The sequence below is a fragment of the Theropithecus gelada genome, chromosome 2 (assembly GCF_003255815.1).
Source record: "Theropithecus gelada isolate Dixy chromosome 2, Tgel_1.0, whole genome shotgun sequence".
Lineage (NCBI taxonomy): Eukaryota > Metazoa > Chordata > Mammalia > Primates > Cercopithecidae > Theropithecus > Theropithecus gelada.
In genome coordinates, this window is record NC_037669.1 from 95,353,179 (window position 1) to 95,377,274 (window position 24,096).

The following is a 24,096-nucleotide window of genomic DNA, read 5'->3' on the forward strand; positions in this document are numbered from 1 at the left end:
TGTAGTGCAGGTGAATTAATTTTCTACTTGACCAGTTTTGTTTCTAAAGCTTCTAAAGCAAAGATCATTTATTTGATCTTTGAGGTTGCAGGGCTTGCTTGTGAATACTTTAAGACTATCACTCTAAAATGTGAGAAGTTCTAAAAGAAACAAACACCATGTTTTTAAGACTGTACGATTTAAACCATAGAAGGTTAATGTTATATTGATTAGGGTGGATTTCAGCTGAGAGTTACAGGCATATCAGAAAAAATGCTACCCTCTTTCAGTGGACATTTTAAGTGATTGTTTAAGGGTAGACTGAACTATTTAACTGTGGTAAGAATTAGTTTAGGTGAGAATTCAGTGTTTAGGACAAGTTCAAGAGGATATCAGACCAGCCCTCAACAGCAGTCTAGCATAATACTAGATTCATTAAAATGTCACATATTCACTTGAAACAAATTTTGGCTTAAGCCAAAAGCATCCTATTTTAGAGTTTCTACTATTTTGCTGATGTTCATGACATCTGCTAAGAAGCTGATGAAATTGAGTTTCAATTTTATAGTTCCCACTTGTAGGGACCCAGAAAGTTTAATCCCTCAATTTTAGTGTTAAAGGTTTAGATAATTCTTATCTCTAAGCCAAGGGGAGATCATTGCACCTGATTTTGAGTTTGTTAAACCAGTCTGTATACAGCTATTTCATACAGGCTCCAATGGTTGAGTTAATTGCCCTTTGTTGATGCTACTTTATGCCATCTCAAGATGTATGCTGTTCACGAGTGCATGAATGTTCGGGTGGATGTGAGAATGTGGGTGGATGTGGTGTTTCAGAAAAGTAATCCTCACAAAGTACTTTGAGGTGCTTCCAAAGATTTGGTTTTAGATCTGGCAGAACTGCTCCATGACTTTAGTGTAGGATCTTGTCTTATGAAAGCAGGCGAATAGGACTTGTTGGCAGTCTGAGAGGATGGGGGTCCTTGGGACACTTGCTGGACTGAAAACAGTGGCATTAATACATTGAGTAGAGAACTTCTATGTTTGATGTGACAGTCATGCTTTGACCCCGTCCATAAAGCATGGACTATAGGTCAGGGTTTTGTTTTGGGTTTTTTTGCCACATGATAAATATTTGTAGGGATTTGCTCCTCACTCAACAAATGTTGTAGCTGGATTCTGCCCATCACTAGCAGTCAACACTTGGCCAGGCCAGTTCATCCTGGCCAACCCGATGAAGTGCCACAGTGGGATGGGGCCCAAGAGCTTGGCATTAGCACCACCATGTTCAAACCCTTTGAGCTGCCTACCATGGAGAGACAGCATGGGGATTGAGGCATAAGTGGTGTACCTCAAGGCTGACCCAGCAACCCAGTCCCTGGGGCTCATGGAGCCCCAGACTCCACTTCACTGAATATATTTGTGTCTGTCAGTGTGGGTTAGTGGAAGAGCACACTTGTGATCAGGTGTAATGAAGCACGTTTGTCATATATGGATCTGGAGGCAATTCTCTGGACCAGAAGCAGTTTTTGTTGTTGCTTTTAGAATAGCACTAATTTCAGGCATTTCTTGGTTTTGGTTTCTAGAATTCTGTGAAGGAATACTAGCTGATTTCCTTTGACTTCCCATACACTGCCCCCCACAGAGCTCAGATAATCATTTTGATGCCACATCTTATCAGGATTGCTGGCACTAGGGAACTCCAGAACACCTCTGGACCTGTGGATCCATTTCTCCTGTGACTTCCTTACCCTTCCTTGCCCCTTCCCAGGCTTAGTTCCTTTGTCTTTCTGGGCTTCAGTGAACTCTTCTATCAGGTGAAAAGAATAATTACTTTGAACATGGAATACTAATATATGGGGGCGTTAACTCTGTTTCATGCTATAAAACCCTTAGCCAAAAAACTTCAATATAAATTACTATAATTCAAATTACAAAATGATCATTGTTCTAGATCTTCCTTGGAAAACTATTAGCCACTTAGAGGAACAGAAAACCTAATACCAAAATGAGACTCAGGCCTGTTGCCCTTGTGCCTCCCTGGACTTGTCGGCCTCTGGACTCATCGGCCTCTGGACTCAGACCTCTCATCTGTCTTGCCTGTCACTTCCAGAGTGGCCTAACCACGGCACGAGTACTGTTCCCACACAACTTTCCTCAGAAACTTTATGGCTCACCAGTACCTTTCAGGATGAAATCCCATCTCATGATGAAATTTAAAAACTTTCTAAAACACAACTTTCTCCTACCTATAAAGCCTCATCTCCAATCACCTCCTCTGTTCCCTACAAAGCTTGCATGTGTCCACAGACACACACACAGAGCCCTGGACATCCTGCCCCTCCTGTTCCCCACTACTACCACCAATTTTCCTGCCAGGCCCACCCGGCCCCCCTTGCCGTTTTGTAAGCAGTATGCTTCACCTGGCTCCAGGCGCTGCTCAGAGCCAACCCCTTCAGAAGTCCTTGCCATGGAAAGTCTATTTATTTCACTTATGATTGTTGGGGTTTTTGTTGCTTGTGGTGTTTGGGTTTTTCTGGTACTGTTTGCCCCTTTTTTTGTACTATTCATTAGTCACCTAAGTGTTAGCATTATTGTGGGTGTGTCTGTTTGATATATGTGACCAGTCACTCAGGAACTATTGATTTGAGCACATATACCAAACACTAGGCTACAGAGCTAAATAAAATGGAACTTGCAGGTTAGTAGGAAAAAAGCAAATAAGACTAGTGTTATTAGGTTGGGAGCTGGGGGAGGGAACTGGCAGGGCCTGAGCAGGACAGCACACACAGATTATTGTCCACATCATCCCTCATGTGTGAGCTCCCTGCACAGCTCCTTGCATTTAGTGACTGCTCCATGAATGTCTTTGAGTTGAACTGAATAAAGAGAGGAGTTTTTAAAGAGCAAACAGGGCAAGGGGCTGGGGTGAAGGAGACAGGGAGGGGGAACTAGAGGAGGCTGCCCCTCTGAGAGCATGTGCTGACAGGGGTGGTTTGGGGTTTAGGGCCTATCTTTGGGGCCCTGTCCCAGAGCTCCTTGGAAGTAAGGACACTTGTAGGGAGGTGGGTCCTTGGCAAAGGTCTACTGCTCAACCCTAAGGATTGGAGTTTCTCTAATTCAAAATAGAAAAGGAAAAGGGGGTCTATATTTGCCTTTTTTGTTTTTGTTAGGGGCAGGATAAAGGGAACATATACAGTTTGTTTCATGGTTTTTGTTTTTGTTTTTGCTTGGCCATATTTCTCAGATTTTCAGTTGGCTAATTTAAGGAACAAATCCTTATTTGAAAGCTACTTTTGTTGCTTTTAGGAGGTCTGGGGATTAAGCAACCTTTTTGTAGCAGTATGCCTTTCTTGGTTTTGATTGGGATATTTTGAAATTCTAAGTGTGGAATGTGCCCTTCAGGTCAGAACTTGGTGTCTGGCCCTGCCAGGTACACCTTTGGCTTGGTCCTTTCCTCGATCACAGGTTCTTACTCACCAGTGAGGGTCATGGGAAAACAGAGCTCTTCTGTACACTCTTTGTCCCACGTTGTTTGAGGAGAGAACATTCTGGTTACTTGAGTAAGAGTCAGTCCACTTACCTCATGGTCCTACTTGACACACACTGCACTATCCAGAATATGGTCACAGTCCTGAAAGTAAGCAGACAATGCCTCTAAGAGGCTGGGATCGCAAAGCTCATGCATTCATTTAATCAACACGTGTATTAAGTGGCTACTCTGTGCCAGTTACTGGGCTAATAAGGGAGGGCCTCCTCCCCTCAAGGACTATGTGGTGAAGAGCTTAGCAGTTGTTCCCTGAAGGCCTATTACCCAAAATGACTACCCTTTTGCAAATAAATCTAACAAGACTAGTTTATTCGCTTTTCTAGCCCACAGCCAATTAGCAGTAGTAAATAGAGGATGTGTGGGGATGATTGGTGACCATAGACACACAAATTAGTAGGCAGGAGTGGAGGAGGAAGACAAAGGATCATATACAGAGATGCCAGAATGGCAGTTATAACAGTCTGAGCAAGCCAGTTGATGTGAAGCTGAGACCCAGTGAATTTCAGTAGCCCTGAGGACATCGTTACCTAACACATTCCAGTAGGTGATGTTCCTGGTAATAACTCTAAATAAATCTAAATAAGAAATGATTGATTATTGTGCTTAAGGCACAAACAGTTATAATAGCCTTCCCTCCCTACCTCCCTCCTTCCCTCCCTCCCTTTCTTCCTTCTCTCTCTCCCTCCCTTTCTGTTTTAAGATTTCCATCTTAACCATCCAAATGGTTAAAGTGTGTTTCTGCTTGGAAACAAGTCACATTTATCTGGGAAGTTACTTGTGTGGAAGGGCTTATTCCTCAACAAAACCATGCACATGAAACATAATTCTTGTTTAATCAAATCATTGTCATAAATACAATCAAGAATGAGGAGTTGTCAAAGGATAGAATGCAACCACTCTGAATATTCTGTGAATATAATGTAATCACTGGAAGTACCTAAGGAGAATTGCTCTAAAATTTATTTTCAGTGATTATCCATTTATGAAAGCCATACTGTTTATGATAAAGAACAGTTTGATAGAGTGTACAGGTTATGGGGAGGTGGCCCACAGGCTGCAGATGACAAGAGGTTTTGCCGTCACAGATGTGGGTGGGACAGTGAGTTGTAACTGCCTATCTCCATCACACCAAGCTGTTCTGCCAGGGAAGCAGGATCTGTTATTTATTTGATAGCCAACAACTGCTTAGAACCAGGTGTCAGCAAACTTTTCTTTAAAGAGCTGGAGAGTAAATATCTAGGGCATGTGTGTTACAGCTACTTAACTCTTGCCATTGTAGTACAAAAGCAGCCAGAGACAATTTATAATCAAATGATGTGGCTGTGGTCCAACAAAACATTATTGGTTTTGAGCTTAAATAGTAATTGTGAGAACACAGGTGATATAAATATAAATCTGTATGGCAGTAGGAAACACCAAAAGAACTCTTGCAACTGGAGGTTGTCAAAATGTGGAGCTTCAGTCAGCTTTTGAATCATTGTGTGATATCAGCTTTTCTTTTCTTTGGTTTTCCTTGAACAGAGTTTGTAATTTTAGAATTTGCTGGGCACAGGTCAGGTCCCAGACATCCCTGATCTCTGATCTTCTGCTGCCCTGTTTGGTGCTTCAGAAGGGGGGCCTGCATCTTTTAATGCATTTAGGTTGTCTCTGGCAGGACTACATTGCCACTGTCCTCTGGAGAGCACAGGATTGCTGTTAGAAAATTTTGGTTGATGGACCACCAGGAACCAAGACTTTTACTATACTTAAGATGGTTATTTATTATTATTTTTTTAAGACAGAGTCTCGCACTGTCACCCAGGCTGGAGTACAGTGGCATGATCTCAGCTCACTGCAAGCTCCGCCTCCCGGGTTCACGCCATTCTCTTGCCTCAGCCTCCCAAGTAGCTGGGACCACAGGCGCCCACCACCACACCTGGCTAATTTTTTGTATTTTTAGTAGAGACAGGGTTTCACCATGTTAGCCAGGATGGTCTCAATCTCCTGACCTCATGATCCGCCTGCCTCGGCCTCCCAAAGTGCTGGGATTACAGGCGTGAGCCACCGCCCCCGACCAAGATGGTTATTCTATCTCTATGTGTCATGACTTCTTGTCACTGTGATAGTGACTGTATTTGTTGAGTCGATGTTCCTTTGGGCAAATATGTAATAGCATATTTAACTGCCTTTCAGCCATTAATTCTCTGCCACCTTGAGAGGAGTGGCCCTGTCCTTATTCTTCATTATTAGTCTGTGCAACTTGTGACTCTAGAATGTCTGTCATTTTGAATAGTAGTTACTGGTCTGCCCTCCTAACTTTTTGGACATGTCCTTACTATTCATAACAATACTGAAAGCCTGCCTTTGCCCTTCAGAGCCATAGTCTTAGGAAGCATACATGGCCAGTGCTGCTTTTGAGTGATTTCTTCTGCTGTGTAGTTACTTGAGTTCTCAAAAGACAGAGATATTCCCTGCCTGTGTTGTAGCCTGTGCTATGGGTGGCTTTTCCATGGCACCTACATCTGGTGGGGCGCTTGAGCCATCGCAGTTTCTAACTGAGAAACCTGGTTGGTGGTGCAACAGGCCAGAGAGGGTAAGGTAAAGAAGAAGAGAAGGGAAATCTATGCTTTCTGTGTCTTGCAGCACATGCTATGGATAGACATTAGTCATTGATTCTTGGTTATTTCATTGCTGTCTCCAGAGACTTGAATTGCAGCTTCTAGAGAGAAAGGGTACTTTGCTCAGCACTTGTTTCTGAAGAAATGGATGTGTTTCCTAGAGAAAATACATGTGCATAGCCTGTGAGGTGTACAGAGTGTTGTGATCTATATCGTTCATCACAAGCTCTTCCACCAGTTCCCTCAACCCTCATACCAGCAGTCCTGGGAGGAGGTGGCCAGGGCTGGAATGTAGATGTTTTCACAGGTGAGGAAACAAAGGCATATGAAGCACCCCACAGCCAGGTGGTAGGAAAACATCTTTGAGCTCGCTCCCCTTCTCTCTGCCTCTCCTTTTAAGTCAAAATTTGAACATATCTACTGAGGCACTGTCCACCCAGTAGATCTCTAATAACAAGGAGACCTAGGTTCTAGTGCTACCTCTAAATTGCCAGGCTGGGCCGGGTGCCGTGGCTCATGCCTGTAATCCCAGCACTTTGGGAGGCCGAGGTGGGCGGATAACTTGAGCTCAGGAGTTTGAGATCAGCCTGGGCAACATGGCGAAACCCCATCTCTACAAAAAAACCCTAAAAATTAGCCAGGTGTGGTGGTGCATTCCTGTAGTTCCAGGTACTTGGGAGGTTGAGGTGGGAGGATCGCTTGAGCCTGAGGTGGGAGGTCAAGGCTGCATTGACCTAAGATAGTGCCACTGCACTCCAGCCTGAGTGACAGAGTGAGACCCCACCTAGTCTCAAAAAACAAAAAACATAAATTGGCTGTGTCCGCTGCTTCTGCTCTGGCTGACGTTGGGCAAGGCATTTACCCTTTAGAGGCTCCCTTTTTATTATCTGTCATGTGAAGGCCCTGTTTCAAGAAGGCTAAATTGACTCTCAGAAGCAGGGAAGAGGACTCATGTTTTAAATGAACAAGGTGATTAGGTGGCTTTGCACATAGGGGTTTGCAGATAGGTAATCACAACTCACTTTGGGAGTAATTTTGTCAAACCTCCTTAATGATAAGACAACACCAAGTTTCTGGATTCTTTCCTCTCTCTTTCAGATGCCAGTATGGACAGAATAGCTTATGATGCTTATCCCCACCCACCACTTCCGAGATATTGAGCGGAAACCAGAATACCTCCAACCGGAGAAGTGTGTCCCACCCCCCTACCCTGGTCCTGTGGGAACCATGTGGTTTATCCGTGACGGCTGTGGCATCGCCTGTGCCATCGTTACCTGGTTTCTGGTCCTCTATGCAGAGTTTGTGGTCCTCTTTGTCATGCTGATTCCATCTCGAGACTACGTGTATAGCATCATCAACGGAATTGTGTTCAACCTGCTGGCCTTCCTGGCCCTGGCCTCCCACTGCCGGGCCATGCTGACGGACCCCGTGAGTATGTCTGGGCTTGTTTTGACCAGCCCACACTCTCCTCCTCTGGCTCTGGCATGGCCATAGCCTGCATGCTCCCCCTGGACCTTGGGAATTTGGAGAATAGGAGCGCCAGGGGAGGGTGAGGAAGTAGACCTCTGCCTTGTTCAGAGTTCTGTGGAATTCTGACTGGGGAAGAGGGGTCAACACCTGTACCACAGCCCATCTGTCTTGGTTAAGTGATACTATAAGTACATGGATATATGCATTCATTGGGCCTGCTGTGGGAGGGGTTTGGTCTAGGGGAAACCTGGCCTCTGGTTAAAAAGACACAGATAACCTTGAAGACTGGGACCAGATGATCAGAGCAGAAAGCATGCTGGAGGGTTGGGTCAGGATGGGGCTTCCCAGTGAAGACAGTGCTGGAGCTAGGTGGACTTCAAATTAAAGCCACATCCAATTCCAGGAACCTGCACGGAAATGGCCTTCACTTTGCTTGGGCGAGGTGCGTCTTTTCCTGAAAAGCTGGACAAGCCTGTTTCAGGCCGCAGCAAGTGCCTCTTGGTGAATATCTGTGGGTAAAGCAGTAGTGTTCTGCTCAATGACTTAGCTGAATATACCAAGCTGCGCACGTGGCTATTGAATGTTTGTGCACCCTGGTATTAAACCCTCTGTTCTGTTCCTTTTCTTGTATGGGAAAAGCAAGAGAATACATTATTTGATAAAGACCTTCTGTGGCTTGTTTCAGTACGTGGGACGTGTGTGTTTAAATTAAGAGAGGGAAAGCACTGCTACTAGACACTGACCATACAGATTTTGTTTCTGTGAGCCCCAGGGACAGTGAGGTAGTGATGATAATGATGGGCCTGAGCTAGTTCTTGTCTCAAAGGGCTCCATTTCCTGCCGGTTCAGGTGATGGATTATTATTAATCCATCCCAAAGGAAAGCAGCTTTCCCAACTCAATTACATGTCAGCCACTAGTCCAGACAGCATCTCTCTTCATGCGCATGCCTTAGGGAGATCAAACACCCTGGCAGGCAGGGGCCTGTTGGCCTAGTATTTAGCACTGCATGCGGGACAGCCATCACCTGAGGGAAACCATGTATATGGGTATAATCCTAAGTGTCCGCAAACACAAGGATATGAAAGAGTTTTCCCAGCAGCATCTATATGGTCATGCTGAAAATAAGTTAAGGATTTATTCAGAAATGTTTATGATACCATTGCTATTGGGGATGCAGAAGTAAAAGACATTGCTTCTCTCAGTTCATAGTTTACTGTCTACCAAGCCCCAGATACTGTTCTTACCCTCAAGATGCTCTCTGTCTAGAAAAGACAGGTGACGATAAACCTGTGTGATGAAGGTTGTGGCAGAAAGAAACATGGATTGCTGTGGGAGAACAAGGGTGGGGAGATTAATCAATCTATAGAGGTGACTGCTTGGAGGAAGCAATGCCAAACCAGCTCTTGTCCAAGCAGTGGACATTGAGGACAGGAAGGCAGGCAGAGGGAGCCACTTGCAGAGACATAGGAATGCAGGAGCGTGGCTCCTCTAGGCACCAGGAGTGGTGGGAACTTAGGAAGAGAATGAATTTAGGTTGGTGACGTGGGTGAGGTACCTAAGGAGGAGGATAGGAGTTGGATGATGAGGGGCAGTTTAGGGCCCCTAAGGATTTTCAGCACATTTTAAACAAAACTGTCATTTTACAAGTCTCACTCTGGCAGTAGTGAGGAGGAGTGGCACTGGTGTGGGAATAAAATGAATGGCCATGTTTCCTGAGTGCCTGTTCTGTGAGAGATTGCATTCTGAGCAATGGCTACAGTTATGAGCAAGACAGATGCAAATTCCTGCCCTTGTGAAGCTCACTTTGTAGTGACGGGGTCAGGTAGTAAGGACATGATTGAACAGGGTATTTTGGAAAGTGATAAGTGCTTTAAAGACAATAAGACAAAGTGACCAGGATGATGTGCTGTTGACTCTCTGGGGCAAAAGGGGACTACTTTAGATCGAGATGGTCTAAGGCACCATCTCTGAGGTGGTGCCTTTTGAGCTAACCTGAATGACACAGGGTTACAAGCCAGGCAAACGAAGATCCAAGGGTAGAGAAAAGAGTAGATTCAAAGGGCCAGAGACAGAAACATGCTCAGCACATCTGAGAAATAGGACTAGGACTGGAATGATCAAAACATGGTAGTTGGGGGTAAGAGTGATTAGAAGAGGTGAAGAGGGCCTCAGAGGCCAGATTGTGCAGGGCCTGGTAGGCCTCTTGAGAACTTTGGATTTTATTCTAAGTGCAGTCAGGAGCCTTCAGAGAGACAGGGTGTGATCTGATTTGCATTGTGCTTGCAATGGAGATTCAAGGTGTTACAAGTAGAAGCAGGGGGACTAGAGGTATTGCAGTGGTCCGGGCAAGACATGGTGGTGGCTCGGACCAAAGTAAGAGCAGTGAAACCAGAGAGAAGCTGTTGGATTTGGAGTTTGTTTTAAGCTACTAGTTTTCAAGCCTGCCTGTACCATCTCTTGGAGAGCTGTTTAAACATACTGATGGCTGGGCCCCACCCCCAGGGACTACTATAATTGGTCTGAGGGCAGGGCCCTGGGTATTCAAATGCTTTAGAGCTGCCACATTTCCCTCACATTTCCCTCTCAGGCCAGGCCTGAGAATGTGGTTCAGAACTGACAGAATGGAGAGAGATTGGAGGGTGTAACTTCCATAGTCTTAGCTAGAGCATCTTGGGGAGCACTGGTGCCTGTTATTGATTTTGGAGGAGAAATCAAGACTTATGTTCTAGTCAGACTGCCACTATATTATGTGCAAGTGGAGATGCTAGATGGGCAGTAGATAGTCTGGAGCTGATGGAGAATCAGGGTTGGAGAGAGTGTGTGTGAAGGTCTTTGGTTTCTGGAAGGCATGTGAAAACAGGGAACTGGATGTTAGGCAGTGAGAGGGGAGGCTTCTGCCCTGGCATTCCTGCTGCCCTCACATACATGGGTTCTTTACCCACCGCACTGAAGCATGCAGCCTCTCCAGGGACCTTGGCCAGCTGGCCCTTGCAGTGGATGCAGGAGAGCATGATTTTCACTGTGGTGTGTTGCCAGCTTCCAATCCCAAAGCAGTGAGAGGCACAGACTGTATCCTAAACAACAGTTAGCTTCCCAGAGGTGTATTTTGCTGGTAGCCCCAAAGAAAACTGGCCCCCAAAATGAAGAATTTGTCAAATATCTACCATTAGTAAGGGAAGCAACTGAAAGCATGTTCTACAGATGTGCCTTGTTTTAGGGTCTTCATGCTACCATCTGCCTCTCCCCATCCCCAGCACATGATATCTCATGTGCTCATATCTCATCTAAAACCCAGTATGCAAAACAAAGAAGTGGGGCTGCAGAAGTAGGAGCTCCTAAGGCGCTGTTGGGACACCCTAGGGTTCCAAGGAGCAGAGTTGGAAGCCTAGGTCATAAGCAGATAAGTTAGGCGTTCCTTATTAATATTGCAAAGGAGTCTTTTTTTAGAAAGTGGTCACTGCAGAGTTCTAAGGAGTTCCCTAATGGGATTATAATGTTTTATATCTCAAGAATTCATGTTGCACATACTTTTTCAGAACAGTTTATATCCAAAGGCTATAAGCAATGTATGCATTGTGTATCACTTTGGTTTGTTATCATTACTAGTTTAAAATATATATATATTATATATATATAATATATATATATAATTTTATATATATATATTTAAAAAAACACCTTATGTTCTCCCTCAAGCGGTAACTTTACCGCTTTCAGCTTTGAAATAATTATTCCAAGTGTAACATCTGAACAATTGCAACCACCACAGCCTTCTGGACCATTTATCAGTGATTTACTCCAATGTAGCAGTAGATAGGTCCACATAGAGCTTGAAAAGAAAAGGGAAGTGGGAAATGACTCACAAATGTGTAAACAGCCCCCTTGGAAGTGAGAGAGCCATTTGAGAAATAGGGCAAAAGGGACAGGTCTTTAAACAGAGGGAAGAGGACAAATGGACAGAGAAGCAGGGCAGGCGCCTCACTTGGCAGGCAGGCTGGCCTGGAGGCGGCATGGGTGTGGGCAGGAGCACAAGTCAGGCTGACGTTTGGTCTCCTGACACCTTCTCCTTGCCCACTCTGAGGTTGTGTAATGTCATCATAGGAGCTTTCTGTGTTCTGGAAACACTTCAGACGTTTAGAAGGCTAGAATGACTCCATGTGCCCTGAGGAGGCAGCCTCTTGAAGACAAACTGGACTCAGAAACCCTTACCTTAGTACCCCCTCTCTCTTTTCCTCATTTCTCGGTTTCACCACCTTTTCTTTTCCAAATTCCTCATTCTGTGAGCTCCCTTAGGAGTCCTGAGGGGCTTCCTTATTTCTGAGACAATGTCTGTCTCCCAGAAGATGCTTAAACCTGACAGATGGAGATTGTTTCTTTTTGTCCCGGCTGCCAGGAAGCTCAAAGCCAAGTGTTACACAATCACAGTGATTGTATAAACCCTTACGATCAGCATATTTTTGCCCCTTCTTTTTTGGATCTTATCGTTTATTAACTTCATAAATTATTTCAAATCAGATTTGAGAAAAGGAGGAATATACAGTCATGCGTCACTTAATGATGGGGATAAGTTCTGAGAAATGCATTGTTAGGCAATTTGATCATTGTGCAAACATCATAGACTGTACTTACACAAACCTAGATGGTACGGCCTGCTGCACACCTACGTTGTATCGAATAGCCTCTTGTTCCTAGGCTACAAACCCATGCAACGTGTTCCTGTACTGAATACTGACTGTGGGCAACTGTAACACAATAATATTTGTATATCTAAACATAGAAATGGTACAGTAAAAACATGGTATTATAATCTTGAGGGACTTGTTGACTGAAACATCATGGTGTGCATGACTGGATTTATAGTCAATTTAACCACATTATTAAGGAAAAGAAAATTTGTCTGTCTGCCTGCTCCCCTACCCCAACCCCTCTTGAATCCTACTCTGTGAACACCTTGCTATAAACAGACCTCCATGACTATCTCAGACCACTACTGGCCACTGATTTTCATTTCAGCTGCCAAAAGTCATTGACTGGAAATATTGGGGCTCACTTCAAACGTGCAATTGGTATTCCCTTCTGGAGTCTTTTTTGGCAGCCTTACAGAGCATGTGCTATATTCAGAGCCCAGGTGGCAAGTATTTCCTGGAAGGGTAGCATGGCAGCATGATGTGTGTGGGAACATAGAGGAGGAATAGCAGGCCAGGTGCTCGCTGCAGCCAGAGAAGGGCCTTGCCCATCTTGCCCAGAGGTATTGGCACATTCACTGCATCAGGTTAGGGGACTTGCCTGAGGGTCCATTGGAGTATCGTGCTGCATTCTCCCTCATGCCAGGCAACTTCTCACCCCTGCCCCTGAGCAACTTATAAATCCCAACAGGAAAAGCTTTCTGGCTCCAGAGAGAGGAAAGCAGCCCATTTGGGGACCAACTAGCTACCTTTTACTTTTCTGTGGAGGAGACACATAGCCAGTGATGCGGGCCTGGGTTGGTTACCATGCTCCTGGGAGAGCTGTTAGAGGGAGTTTTTACCCAGACTGGTGGGTGTGCATGGGCTTTGATCCCATGGCCCTGAAACAATTTAAGCAGATTTTCATTCTTATAGCTTGAAATGGATGGAATGTTGAGTCCTTGAAATTATTGGCATTTCTTTAGAACCTGTCTCCACTACTTTCCATTGTTTCTTTTTATATTATCATATTATCCTAGATACTTATTGAAACAGCCTTAGTATCCTAGGCCTGTTTCAATCTTAATACTAGTGTGCTGAGGTAGTTGTTGGTGGTAGAATGATATTGTGACATCAGGCAATTTTAAAAAAGTCTTTTCCAAGTCACTTAACAGAAATACCTGGTAATGATATGTTTGTCTTCTGATAGTGACATAGGTTCTAGACTTGGATTGCCTGAATCAGAACCCTACTTCTCCCACTTACTAGCTATGTTACCTTGGGAAGATGCTTGACTTCCCTACCTTAGTTACCTCATGTATAAAATGGGGAATACCATAGTCTCTACCTCAAAGGTTTATTGTCAGAAGTAACTAACAAAATACAGTTTTGTCACAAAGCATTTGGAACTATGCCTGGCCTATAAGTGCTCGATAAATGTATCATCATTCAGCTTGAGTTTATTGAATACATTCTTCGTGCCAGGCCCTAAGCAGTTTGCTGAGCTACAAGTTGACAGACGTCTTGTCCTCCAGGAGTGTCCTGTCATGTAGGAGAGAGGGTGTGTAATTAAATGATGTGTGCTATACTATACATACAAGCTGTGGTAGCACAAAGGCTAAGTAATGGGTTCTGCCTTGGGTGTGGCCTGGGGCCATGAGGAAGTAGCAAAGAAGGTGATCCCTGGGTGCATTTTAATTTGGGTGCTAGAAGCAAGGAGGTGCCTGGCAAGTTGGAGCGGGTGATGGTTGAGTTGTTGCTAAAATGGAGCCCCTGAGGGTAGAAAGGAAAACTTAGAGAGAATGTTGCCTTTGGGAAACTCCAAATAGACCACAGGGAGGGACGGTCTACGGAGAGAGGTGGCACTGGATTGGTAGTCCAGGGCTGAGATATGGTGGCCTCATGAGCCCTGCCCAGGAGCTTGCACTCTGGTCCATGGTACCTAGGGAGCCAGTGAGGGTTTTAGGCCGGGGGAATAATGTGATCACATTTCCATTTAAGAAAGTTTACTCTGGAAATTAGTGGGGAGAAAGGATAGAAGTAGGCTGCAGGATTTGAGGGAGAGACTAAAGGCAGGAAGACCTGGGTGATGCTCTAATAGTCTGGGGCAGGTGATGATGGGCTGAACTAAGGCATGATGGTGGCATGGAGGGGAGAGCATGGGATTCAAGGCACAGTCTGAGGCAGAATTAACCTGGTGGAGTGAATGGGGTGTGGGGAAGAGGATTAGAGGAACTGGTGGTGACTACTGGATTTCTACCCCAGGTGACAAGGTACATGGATATGCCATGGGCCAGGAAAGGGAGACTTGAGGGAACAGTTTGGGGAGGAAGCAGCAGGTTCCATTTTAGCTGTACATAGTGCCTTTGGGACAGCCAAGTAGAGACATCTACAGATTCAAGAGGTCTGAGTTGGAACTTTTGATTGGAGCATCATCACTGAGTGATGATGGAAGTAGGGTTAAAGATTGTTCAGGAGAGAGTGCAGAACGAGCAGGGAAGGAAGGAGTCTTGGGTTGAAACCCTGAACCCTGAGGAACACCAGTAGCCTGGATGGGCGGGATTCCAAGAGGAGGGGAGAGGCATAGCCCCACAGATGGGGAGGAGGACAGTGAGGAGAACCTAAGGAAGACGAGGGCTAAGAATTGACTTTTGGATTTGGCCACAGTGAGTTGCTCAGTGACCTGGTGGGAACAGGTCCCTGGTATGGAGGGGACAGGTACACTGAAGAGTAAGGGAGAGGTCAGCAGAGACATCAAGTGCACAAGGCTTCAAGCAGCTTAGCTATGAAGGGGCAGGGAGAGCTCAGAGCCTGCTAAGAACACAAGGAGAAAGCTTGGAGGTAATGATATGGGGTCCCTGAGGGCCAGGATTGACTTGAGCCTCATCTTCCAAGACAGTGGGTACCCATGAGTCCAGGGACAGTGAGGCAGTGAGATGATGAATATGAGAAGGATTTAACCCTAGCAGCCTCAATTTTCTCCAAAATAGAAAAGGAAGTAGGCAGGGGTCAAGGAAGGTACTAGAAGTTTGGGCTACCTACTAAGGGGAATAACTGATGGAGGCACATCACACCCTACCCCACCCCTAAATACACACAGGTGCACATATAAGTACCATTATGTTCCTTCTGCACTGAAAACTCAGAGCTCTGTGCAGAGAATGTGGAAGGAGTTCTGCCATGCCTAGAGCAGAAAAGCTTTAACAGCTTCTACACACTTATTTTAAACCAGATTTAAATTGGTTGCACTGTGGGGCCAAATATATATTTTGGAAGCTATATGATCTGCTTTTTATGGGCCTATAGATTTGTAAAAGTGTTTTTACCTTAGTACGAAGAGAAAAGACTTTAAGAATATGTTTCAGAATGTTGGTAGTGCTTGTCTTGGGTGATAAAATCAGAATGAATTTTTCCTGTTCTGTTTTTTTCATCTGTATTTTCTTTCTTAAAACTATGAACAAGTATTACTTTGGAAATGAGGGAGATAAAGTCAGTGCATTTTGACCTGCTAGGCTTGCAGCAATGTGGAAGCTTCAAGACATCCCTGTGGAGTGTGTAAGAATGTGGGGTGGGGGATAAGCGTTTCTCAGTAATGCAAGCATGACAGCAGTGACAAAAATGTCTCAGGCCTTCCAACCCCCTGCCTTCTGTCCAGGATTGTAAAGAACAAAGTTCCTTACAATGAACTAATTGTTATTAGTTCTGAAATTTGTGGAGATGAGCCCAGAAGAGCTTAATACACATTTTAAAAAGAATGAAACAAAAAGTTGCCTGAGGCAGAGACTGGAAAGTGTATGCATCAGACTCCTCAGTCTCGGGCGCTGGCCCAGCTGCTCTCTGGCTCTGAGAGATGGGCTCAGGTGGTTGGATGGGTGGGGCCCTCCTGGATGGAGATAGGCCTTTGGGGAGATTTATGCAAATAGAGTCACATTGTGGGGCACATGTTTGGAAAGGCTGAGCTGCTGAATGATGTCTGTACTCATGGTCTGGAATTACAAGCTATAATGAGAATACCAAACGAGAGCTCTGATTGCCTTTTATGGGTTAGAAGTTTCCTCTTGCAGTCTTTTATACAGGGTCCCCTGGGGCTTACAGTACATTCCGGTGGCTGGGACCTTCTTAAAAACTGGGACTAAACGAAAAAACCACCTGGGCCATAATTTAGGAAAACTCAAGCCTCGTTGCTTCATCTCTTTGGGGGAAAGCATGTCCCTTTGCACTTTTTCTCTTATACACATAACAATAGTAACTTCTAGTTTTGGTTTTCTGGTTTTAGTATCCACAAAAAGTCACACAGTTGCCCAAACTCAATTACTTTTTACATGAAAGAGAAAGCAGCTAGGGGCAATGGCTCACACCCCTGTAATCCCAACACTTCAGAAGGCCAAGGCAGGAGGATCGCTTGAGTCCAGGAGTTCAAGACCAGCCTGGGCAACATAGTGAGACCCTGTCTCTAAAAAAAATTTTTTTAATTAGCTGGACATGGTGGCTCATGCCAGTAGTTCCAGCTACTTGGGAGGCTGAGGTGGGAGGATCACCTGAGCCTGGAAGGTCAGAGCTGCAGTGAGCCGAGATCATGCCACTGCACTCCAGCCTGGACAACAGAGCAAGACCCTGTTTCAAAAAAAAAAAGAAAAGAGAACGAAAAATAAGGCCTTTTGGGCTTGAGACCCTGTCCTCTGCCTGCACCAGTGCCCTTCCCAGGCCCTCTTGGAAATCCACTCATGCCGTGTGGTCTGGGCTCTGCCTGGCCTTCATGAAACCTTCCAGACCCTGGCGCCTCACCAGTGCCTCACTGGTGGCCCGTTGGATGTTTCAAGGTGAGACAATAATGACATTTTGGTTACAAGCCTCAGGAAAGTTGATCATATTCCTACTTCGGATGTTTTTGTTTTTGTTTTTGCTTGTTTTTAATGGATTATTTCCTTTTTGCAAAAGCCACATGTTTCTAATAGAACATTTAATAAATATAGTCAAGAAAATTAAAAGTACCTGTGATCCTCCTACATAGGGTCTCACTGTGTTGCCCAGGCTGTTCTCAAACGCTTGGCCTCAAGTTATCCTCCCACCTTGGCCTCCCAAGTAGCTAGGGTTACAAACATGTACCACCACACATTTTTTTTCTTTTTTCTTATTCATGTGTATGTATGTATATATATAATCTGTTATAGATGTTTCCTGTGTCAATAGTTGTGTACTTTTATGGCATATTTAATGTCCAAAACTATACCATGTGGTCTTTGCCCTCCAAAATGCATTTACTTTTAAACTTTCTGTCATAGGCTTTTCTGACATCTGACTACATTGTGCAGACCAGATTTTTTTTCTACTTTTTTTAACTTAAAAAAAAAGTAATGAAACACTTTAGAGAGTTGAAAGAGTATAAAGGACCTCATCTCCACCCCACTCTGTCTGAGCCTACAGCACTGAGGTGCGCTTGCATGTGGACAAGTGGTCCTTCGGGCTTTCTCATCGCCTCCTTGTCTCCTGCTCCTTGTGAGCCTTTGGCTCCTCATCCTCAGTGGGGAAGCGTGTCATTGCTCTGAATGACAGGTCAGCCAAGTGCTGCCCATCTCAGGAGTGAATAGGTCCTCATGAGGCAGGAGAAGTAGAGGCCTAGCAGGGGAAGGGCTGGGACCCAGGAAAGAGCCACATGAAGAGCAGAGATGACAGGAGATCTGTAGGCCCACCTCTGGGTCTGTACTTGAACTGATTTTCCTCCCAGGTGCCCCTCCCCTGCTTGGTATCCACCAGGATCCTCCTGGCCTTCCTAGGATCCCCTCTCTCAGTCCTGCCTCCCCTTAGCTCCTGATGCATTGGTGGCCATGCCTTTCACTAGGTGCTCAGCCTCAGCAGCCTCACTGCGTCTGCACCTGTCCACCCACCAGCTGTTTGAGGCCTGGGCTCCCATCACTTCTTTGTACTTCCCACAGTGTTCGGCGTGGTGTAGACCTTCAGGAGAGAGTTGTTGGTTGATTTATCTGTGCAGTTTTCTTAGCTGGAATCTTAATCCACTGTAAGTCAATTTCTTAGTAAAAGACAGAACCACAGCTCCCTTGCATTTCCAGCACTTAAAGATTTTTCCATTTCTTTAGTGGCTCTTCTCTTCCCAGAATTCTTTTATAGGAAAGGTTCTGACACCCAGTCTTCATCGCTTCTACCCTGGGAACCCCTCATTTGGCCTGTTATAATCCATCAGTCCCACTCTGGGGAAGCCAGGGGTGCTCTATCTGAATTTGCCCACCTCACTCTGGGCTCATGCAGGATGTGGGGACAGTCTTAGTTTCTGTTCTTCTGATGTTGCACTGACTTCCCTGATTGTGGTATCTCATGGGTACCCACTGAGGAGTGGAGCTTTCTGTGAAGTAGACCTGACACAGGGGCCATGGCAGGAAGAGTGAGGGCCCCAGTCCAATGCCATAGCTGTGACTTGACCTTGTGTCAGATGTGGTTCTTGTTTGGGAGCTCGGCCAAGCAGGCAGAGTTCCCAGGATGGCACATCCTTGGCTCCCTGCCGCCTGTAATTCTTTCACCCCTTTGCTGGAAGCTGCTGGATCTTTTACCTTTCACTTTATGTTCATACTGTGTACCAGGCCAGGGCATCTGGTGCTGATCAAGGTAGACCCAAGCATGGAGTTGCTGATCTAGCACAGTAGCTCTCAGCCCTGGCTATAGAGTAGAAGACTCTGCTGGGGAGTGTAAAAAATGCAGATGTCTGGGCCATACCCCCTGGTCATTTATTTTTATAGTAGTGCTGCATTAGAGTCTAGGCATCTGTATTTTTTTTAAAGCTGCAGCATTGGTGCCAACACCAGACCCAGAAAACAGTACCATATACTGAGCACTTTATCTGTGGCAATATCATCTGAGCCCTTTCTGCAAGTTGTCTGTGTCTAGTTTAACCTTCTCAGTAATGCTGGGAATTAGATAAGATGAGTCCTGCCTCAATGATTAGGAAACTAAGGCATAGACAGGCCCACCTGTCAGTGGGCATACCACTCACAAATGTAGAGCTCAGATTTAAAGCAAAGCCAGAGGACTTCCAAGCCAGCTCTAACCCCTTGTGCTATGCTACTGGCTGGTCTTCTCTCTTACTTCTTGGACCGATATTCCCAGCCACCTTCCTGGGTGTCCCTCAGGCACTTCAGACTCAGCATACCTAACTGAACTGGTCAGCTCTTCTCAGAACTTCCTTCTGCCCTCTTAATGGCTTTAGCACGCCACCACTTACCAGCTGCTAAAAATGGAAACCTTACTGGGGCTCATCTCCTCCCTTTTCTTTACCCTCTCCACCACCCAATAACAAGTTGGTTCCCTACCATCATCTGTGGATTCAGATCTCAGAATTTCTTCTCTACTTCTCCCCCTCCATCCTCGTAATTCAGTTTTTCCTTACTGGACCATCAACAGTAACCTCCTATGTGGTGTCTGGAATTTTCATCTCTCCCTCTTCTTATCTGATCCACATAACACAGGCAACTGAGGTCTCTTCCTGAAGCACCATTGTTACCTGATGGCTCTAGGCTACCTATAAAGAAAAACCCCACCCCATCCTGGCATTCAGCGCACCACATGAGCTGGCCCTGGCCCATCGGTCCGGCCTCCCTGCTGACGCTGCGTACGCATGGCTCGGCACACTGATATTCTCCCTATCTCCCAGATATGCCATGCTCACCCTCGCCTCTTTGCCTTTACTCATGCCCTTCTCTGCTGGAATCCCTTTTCTCCCACAGGTCTACCTAACAAGCCTCTGTACATTCCTCGAGACAACCCTTGAACATCAGTACTTAAAACTCCTCTGATTCCCCTGGTTAATTAGCTGCTGGCTCCTCTGTGCTCCCTCAACACAAATATCTTCCACAGCACGTAACCCCTTTTACTAGAATCATTTGTCAGCCTCCAAAACACTATAAGCCTCGGAAGCAGAGACCTCATTTGATTCCTATGTCCATAACAGTGAGCATGAGTGCGCAGGGCTCAGTACCAAGCAGGCTCTTGGTGAAGGTTGGTTATTAGGACCCTAGTTAGGGCTGTGCACTGCCTGCTTTCCTTCTGTTTGGATGGGTGCACAGCCAGAGCAGAATCTTACGGCATTTTGGCTCTGCCATTGGCTCTAAAGAGCACTAAGTATTCACAAGCATACTCCACAGATGGAAGACCAAATCAGAGAGCAGCTCTGGCCAGACAGCAAGTCAAATACCTGAGGGCAGTGGCTCCCAGTTGCTTGTGAATTCACTAAGAACCAAATATAGATTACCAATTATTCATAACAATACCACTGGTGAAAGTAAAATAAAACTTAATCCCAGCAAACAACCCATTAAAATGTGAAGCTGCAAATTTTGATCTTGGGAAACTGTTAGACATGATGCTCACCAATGAAACTTAGAAAGGGAGAAGCTGTTATCAGGAAATTTAATATAGACCAAAAAATAGTGAGCCAAATCCTCACTGTTATATAGGAGAGAATGGATTCAATGAAAATAATTTCAGTAAAATGAAAATATAAAGTAATCAGGAACAATGTCACTGTTTAGTGTAGAAAATTAATCAAAGAATTGGCCAGGTGCGGTGGCTTGTGCCTGTAATCCCAGCACTTTGGGAGGCCGAGGCAGGCAGATCACAGGGTCAGGAGATTGAGACCATCCTGACCAACGTGGTGAAACCCCATCTCTACTAAAAATACAAAAAATTGTCTGGGCGTGGTGGCTGGCGCCTGTAATCCCAGGTACTCGAGAGGCTGAGGCAGGAGAATCGCTTGAACCCGGGAGGCGGAGGTTGCAGTGAGCCGAGATCACACCACTGCACTCCAACCTGGGTGACAGAGCAAGACTCTGTCTCAAAAAAAAAAGAAAAAGAAAAAGAAAGGAAGAAAAGAAATCAAAGAATCAATGTGGCCTAATGGCATTTCCTCAGAAAAATTTTTGGTCAATAAATATTCCTTAATGTTGGCATAATTCTGAACACAGAGTCCACATGTTGTTGGTATCAAAGTGTCCTGTCCGTGTGTGTGTGTGGTTGCTGCTTTCAAATAATTATCCCCACTGTAGAATGTTAGAGCTGATAGAACCCCCAGCCCAACCCTGATACCTTTCATCTTTCCTACAGGGGGCAGTGCCCAAAGGAAATGCCACTAAAGAATTCATCGAGAGTTTACAGTTGAAGCCCGGGCAGGTGGTGTACAAGTGTCCCAAATGCTGCAGCATCAAGCCCGACCGAGCCCACCACTGCAGGTACACTCACTGGGGCTCACCTCCTCTCTTCTCCCACTGTCCTGCCTCCCTCCATCCCCGCCAATGTGTGCCTCCTGGAGTAGCACACACTTCCCCAACAGAAGCCAAGTCAGCATCAGGATTCCAAATGTCCCCTGCTCTGGACAGAGAGTGATCATTGTGAATCTCCTTCCTGGTCCCTGTGAGCCCTCTAGATTGCAAAGAGCATTTGGTTTTGGGCTCAGGACACCTGTCCCGGGACTTGACATAGGACCTGGGCAGGGCCTTTGTTTTTATATACGTAAAATATACGTAAAATGGAGGGGATTCCTGCTTTTCCTACCTCACAGCTTTATTACAAGGGTACCATGAGAAAAAGCTTTAGAAAATCATTCTGTGAATGTCTGGGACTTAAAATGAAGGGATTGTCCTTAAATGAAGGCTTTCTTTTAAAATTTCTGAAGGTTATGATAGTTGCAGAATTCAACCAAAAAAGAAAGCCATTTCTCCATCTTACATGTAGTCAGTTTTCTCTTTTTGTTTTCAGGTTTCTTTATTAAGTTTTTCTGATGAGAAGACATCTAGCCAGAAGTTGTACTTTATTGGCTGGGCACAGTGACTCACACCTGTAATCCCAGCACTTTGGGAGGCCAAGGCAAGAGGATCACTGGAGCCTAGGAGTTCAAGACCAGCATGGGCAACAAAGCGAGACTCTGTCTCTACAAAAAAATTTAAAAATTAGGCCAGGCGCAGTGACTCACACCTGTATTCCCAGCACTTTAGGAGGCTGAGGCGGGCGGATCACCAGGAGTTCGAGACCAGCCTGACCAACATGGAGAAACCCCATCTCTACTAAAAATACAAAATTAGCTGGGGGTGGTGGCGCATGCCTATAATCCCAGCTACTCAGGAGGCTAAGGCAGGAGAATCGCTTGAACCTGGGAGGCGGAGGTTGCGGTGAACTGAGATCGTGCCACTGCACTCCGGCCTGGGCAACAAGAGTGAAACTCCATTTCAAAAAAAAATTTTTTTTTTTTTAATTAGCTGGGTGTGGTGGCACACGCCTACAGTCCCAGCTGCTCAGGAGGCTGAGGGCAGAAGATCCCTTCAGTCCAGGAGCGCAAGGCTGCAGTGAGCCAAGGTTGCACCACTGCACTCCAGCCTATGCGACAAAGTAAGACCCTGTCTCAAAAAATTTTTATTTGTTTATTTATTTTGAGACTAGGTCTCACTCTATCATGCAGGCTCATAGCTCACTGCAGCCTCAGACTCCTGGGCTCAAGCAGTCCTCCCGCCTCAGCCTCCAGAGCAGCTGGGACTACAGGCATGCACCACCACACCCAGCTAATTTTTTTTAATTTCTTACAGAGACACAGTCTCACTTTGTTGCCTAGGCTGGTCTCAAACTCCTGGGCTCAAGTGATCCTCCCAACTCAGCCTCCCAAAGTGTTGGGATTACAGGTGTGAGCCACCTCAACTGGCATACAAGGAAACTTTAAATGCTAAATTACAGAAATACAAAAATATCACTTGGTCCCCTTTTCAGAGGGTATGTGTTTGGGTGGAGAGGGGTTATAGAGGAATGAATCTACTCCAGGTGTTGGACGTCATCCTTGCAGGCTGAGCCTGTGGAGACATCTGGGTGTGTGAGAGATTTGAAGGGCAATTTCTGCCTGGCCTTGCTGCCTGTCTTTCAGACGAGAGTGGCCAGTCTCCAGCACTCAGATTCCAAAGTCAGCTCCCCAGTACCTGTGTGCTGTGCCTGCGGCACCTCGGCCTGCCCAGCCGCAGCGTCAGTCATCTATTTTCACCTTCCTAGTCACCCCTGGAAATCGGCATTGCTGCAGGGATGGCCTCCCCAGATAAAGAAATTAAGGTTCAAAGGGGTTAAGTGAGTGCTCCAAGGTCACACAGCAGTGAGCACTAGAGACAGGTTTGGGTCCCGGCAGTTCTGGCTGCAAGTCCAGACAGGGCTCTTTCCATAGGAACTCCAGTCTGGGGATAACACATGTAACTTTATGTAGTTGTACATATGTTTTTCTGTCTGAGAGAGAGATCCGCAAACCTCCTCAACTGGTTGCCGCCTGCTTGAGGGCAAGGGCAAGGGCAGACGAGCCTGCGCAGGGGCCTGTGGTGATTGCTAGCTCCTCCGGGGTTTCTGTCTGTGGGTCAGCTTGCTTCTGAGATCTAATTCAAGGCTTGCCTCCTGTGCCTGAGATAGAGGCTTCAGTTTGGTCTTTTCTTGCCACTCTTGGGCTCAGGAGCCAGCTGTTTTCTAACCATCACTCAGATTTTTTTTTAAAAAAAGAAAAGCTCAGCTTGCTTATGTGGTTTCTCGGGATAGCCCAGTGTGGTGGAGCAGACTCCTTGGCCTTGAAGTTGGAGTGGTTGGTGTTGGAAGTTCAGCTGTGTCGCTTGCTACACTGTGGACCTTTAGCCAGGTGCTACATCTTTCTGAGCCTTAGCTTTCTCCTCTGTAAAAAGGGTTGTTTCTTTGTAGTTTGTTGTGGGGATTAAGTATGAGTAACTGTGTGAGTCACCTACCTCAACAAGTGTAAGCTATTGCTAATAGAAGAATTTGTATGGAGTTAGGGATGTGCTGGGTTTATAAAGGCTGGACCGG

General features: G+C 45.7%; 1 protein-coding gene across 7 annotated transcripts in view; it reads left to right on the top strand.

The window, feature by feature from the left end:
• Nucleotides 1-24,096, top strand: part of ZDHHC3 (zinc finger DHHC-type containing 3) — a 59,872-nt gene that overhangs the window by 8,513 nt on the left and 27,263 nt on the right. For 4 of the 7 annotated variants that reach the window (XM_025374854.1, XM_025374855.1, XM_025374857.1 and 1 more), the window contains exons 2-3: nucleotides 7,224-7,553; nucleotides 21,370-21,494. In XM_025374854.1, coding sequence (XP_025230639.1) covers nucleotides 7,248-7,553; nucleotides 21,370-21,494 — 431 coding nt within the window. In that variant the 5' untranslated portion in view covers nucleotides 7,224-7,247. Of the gene's footprint in view, nucleotides 1-7,223; nucleotides 7,558-7,998; nucleotides 8,097-21,369; nucleotides 21,495-24,096 lie in introns of those variants that run through there. The other 3 variants (XM_025374858.1, XM_025374853.1, XM_025374859.1) reach the window with 3 other exon arrangements.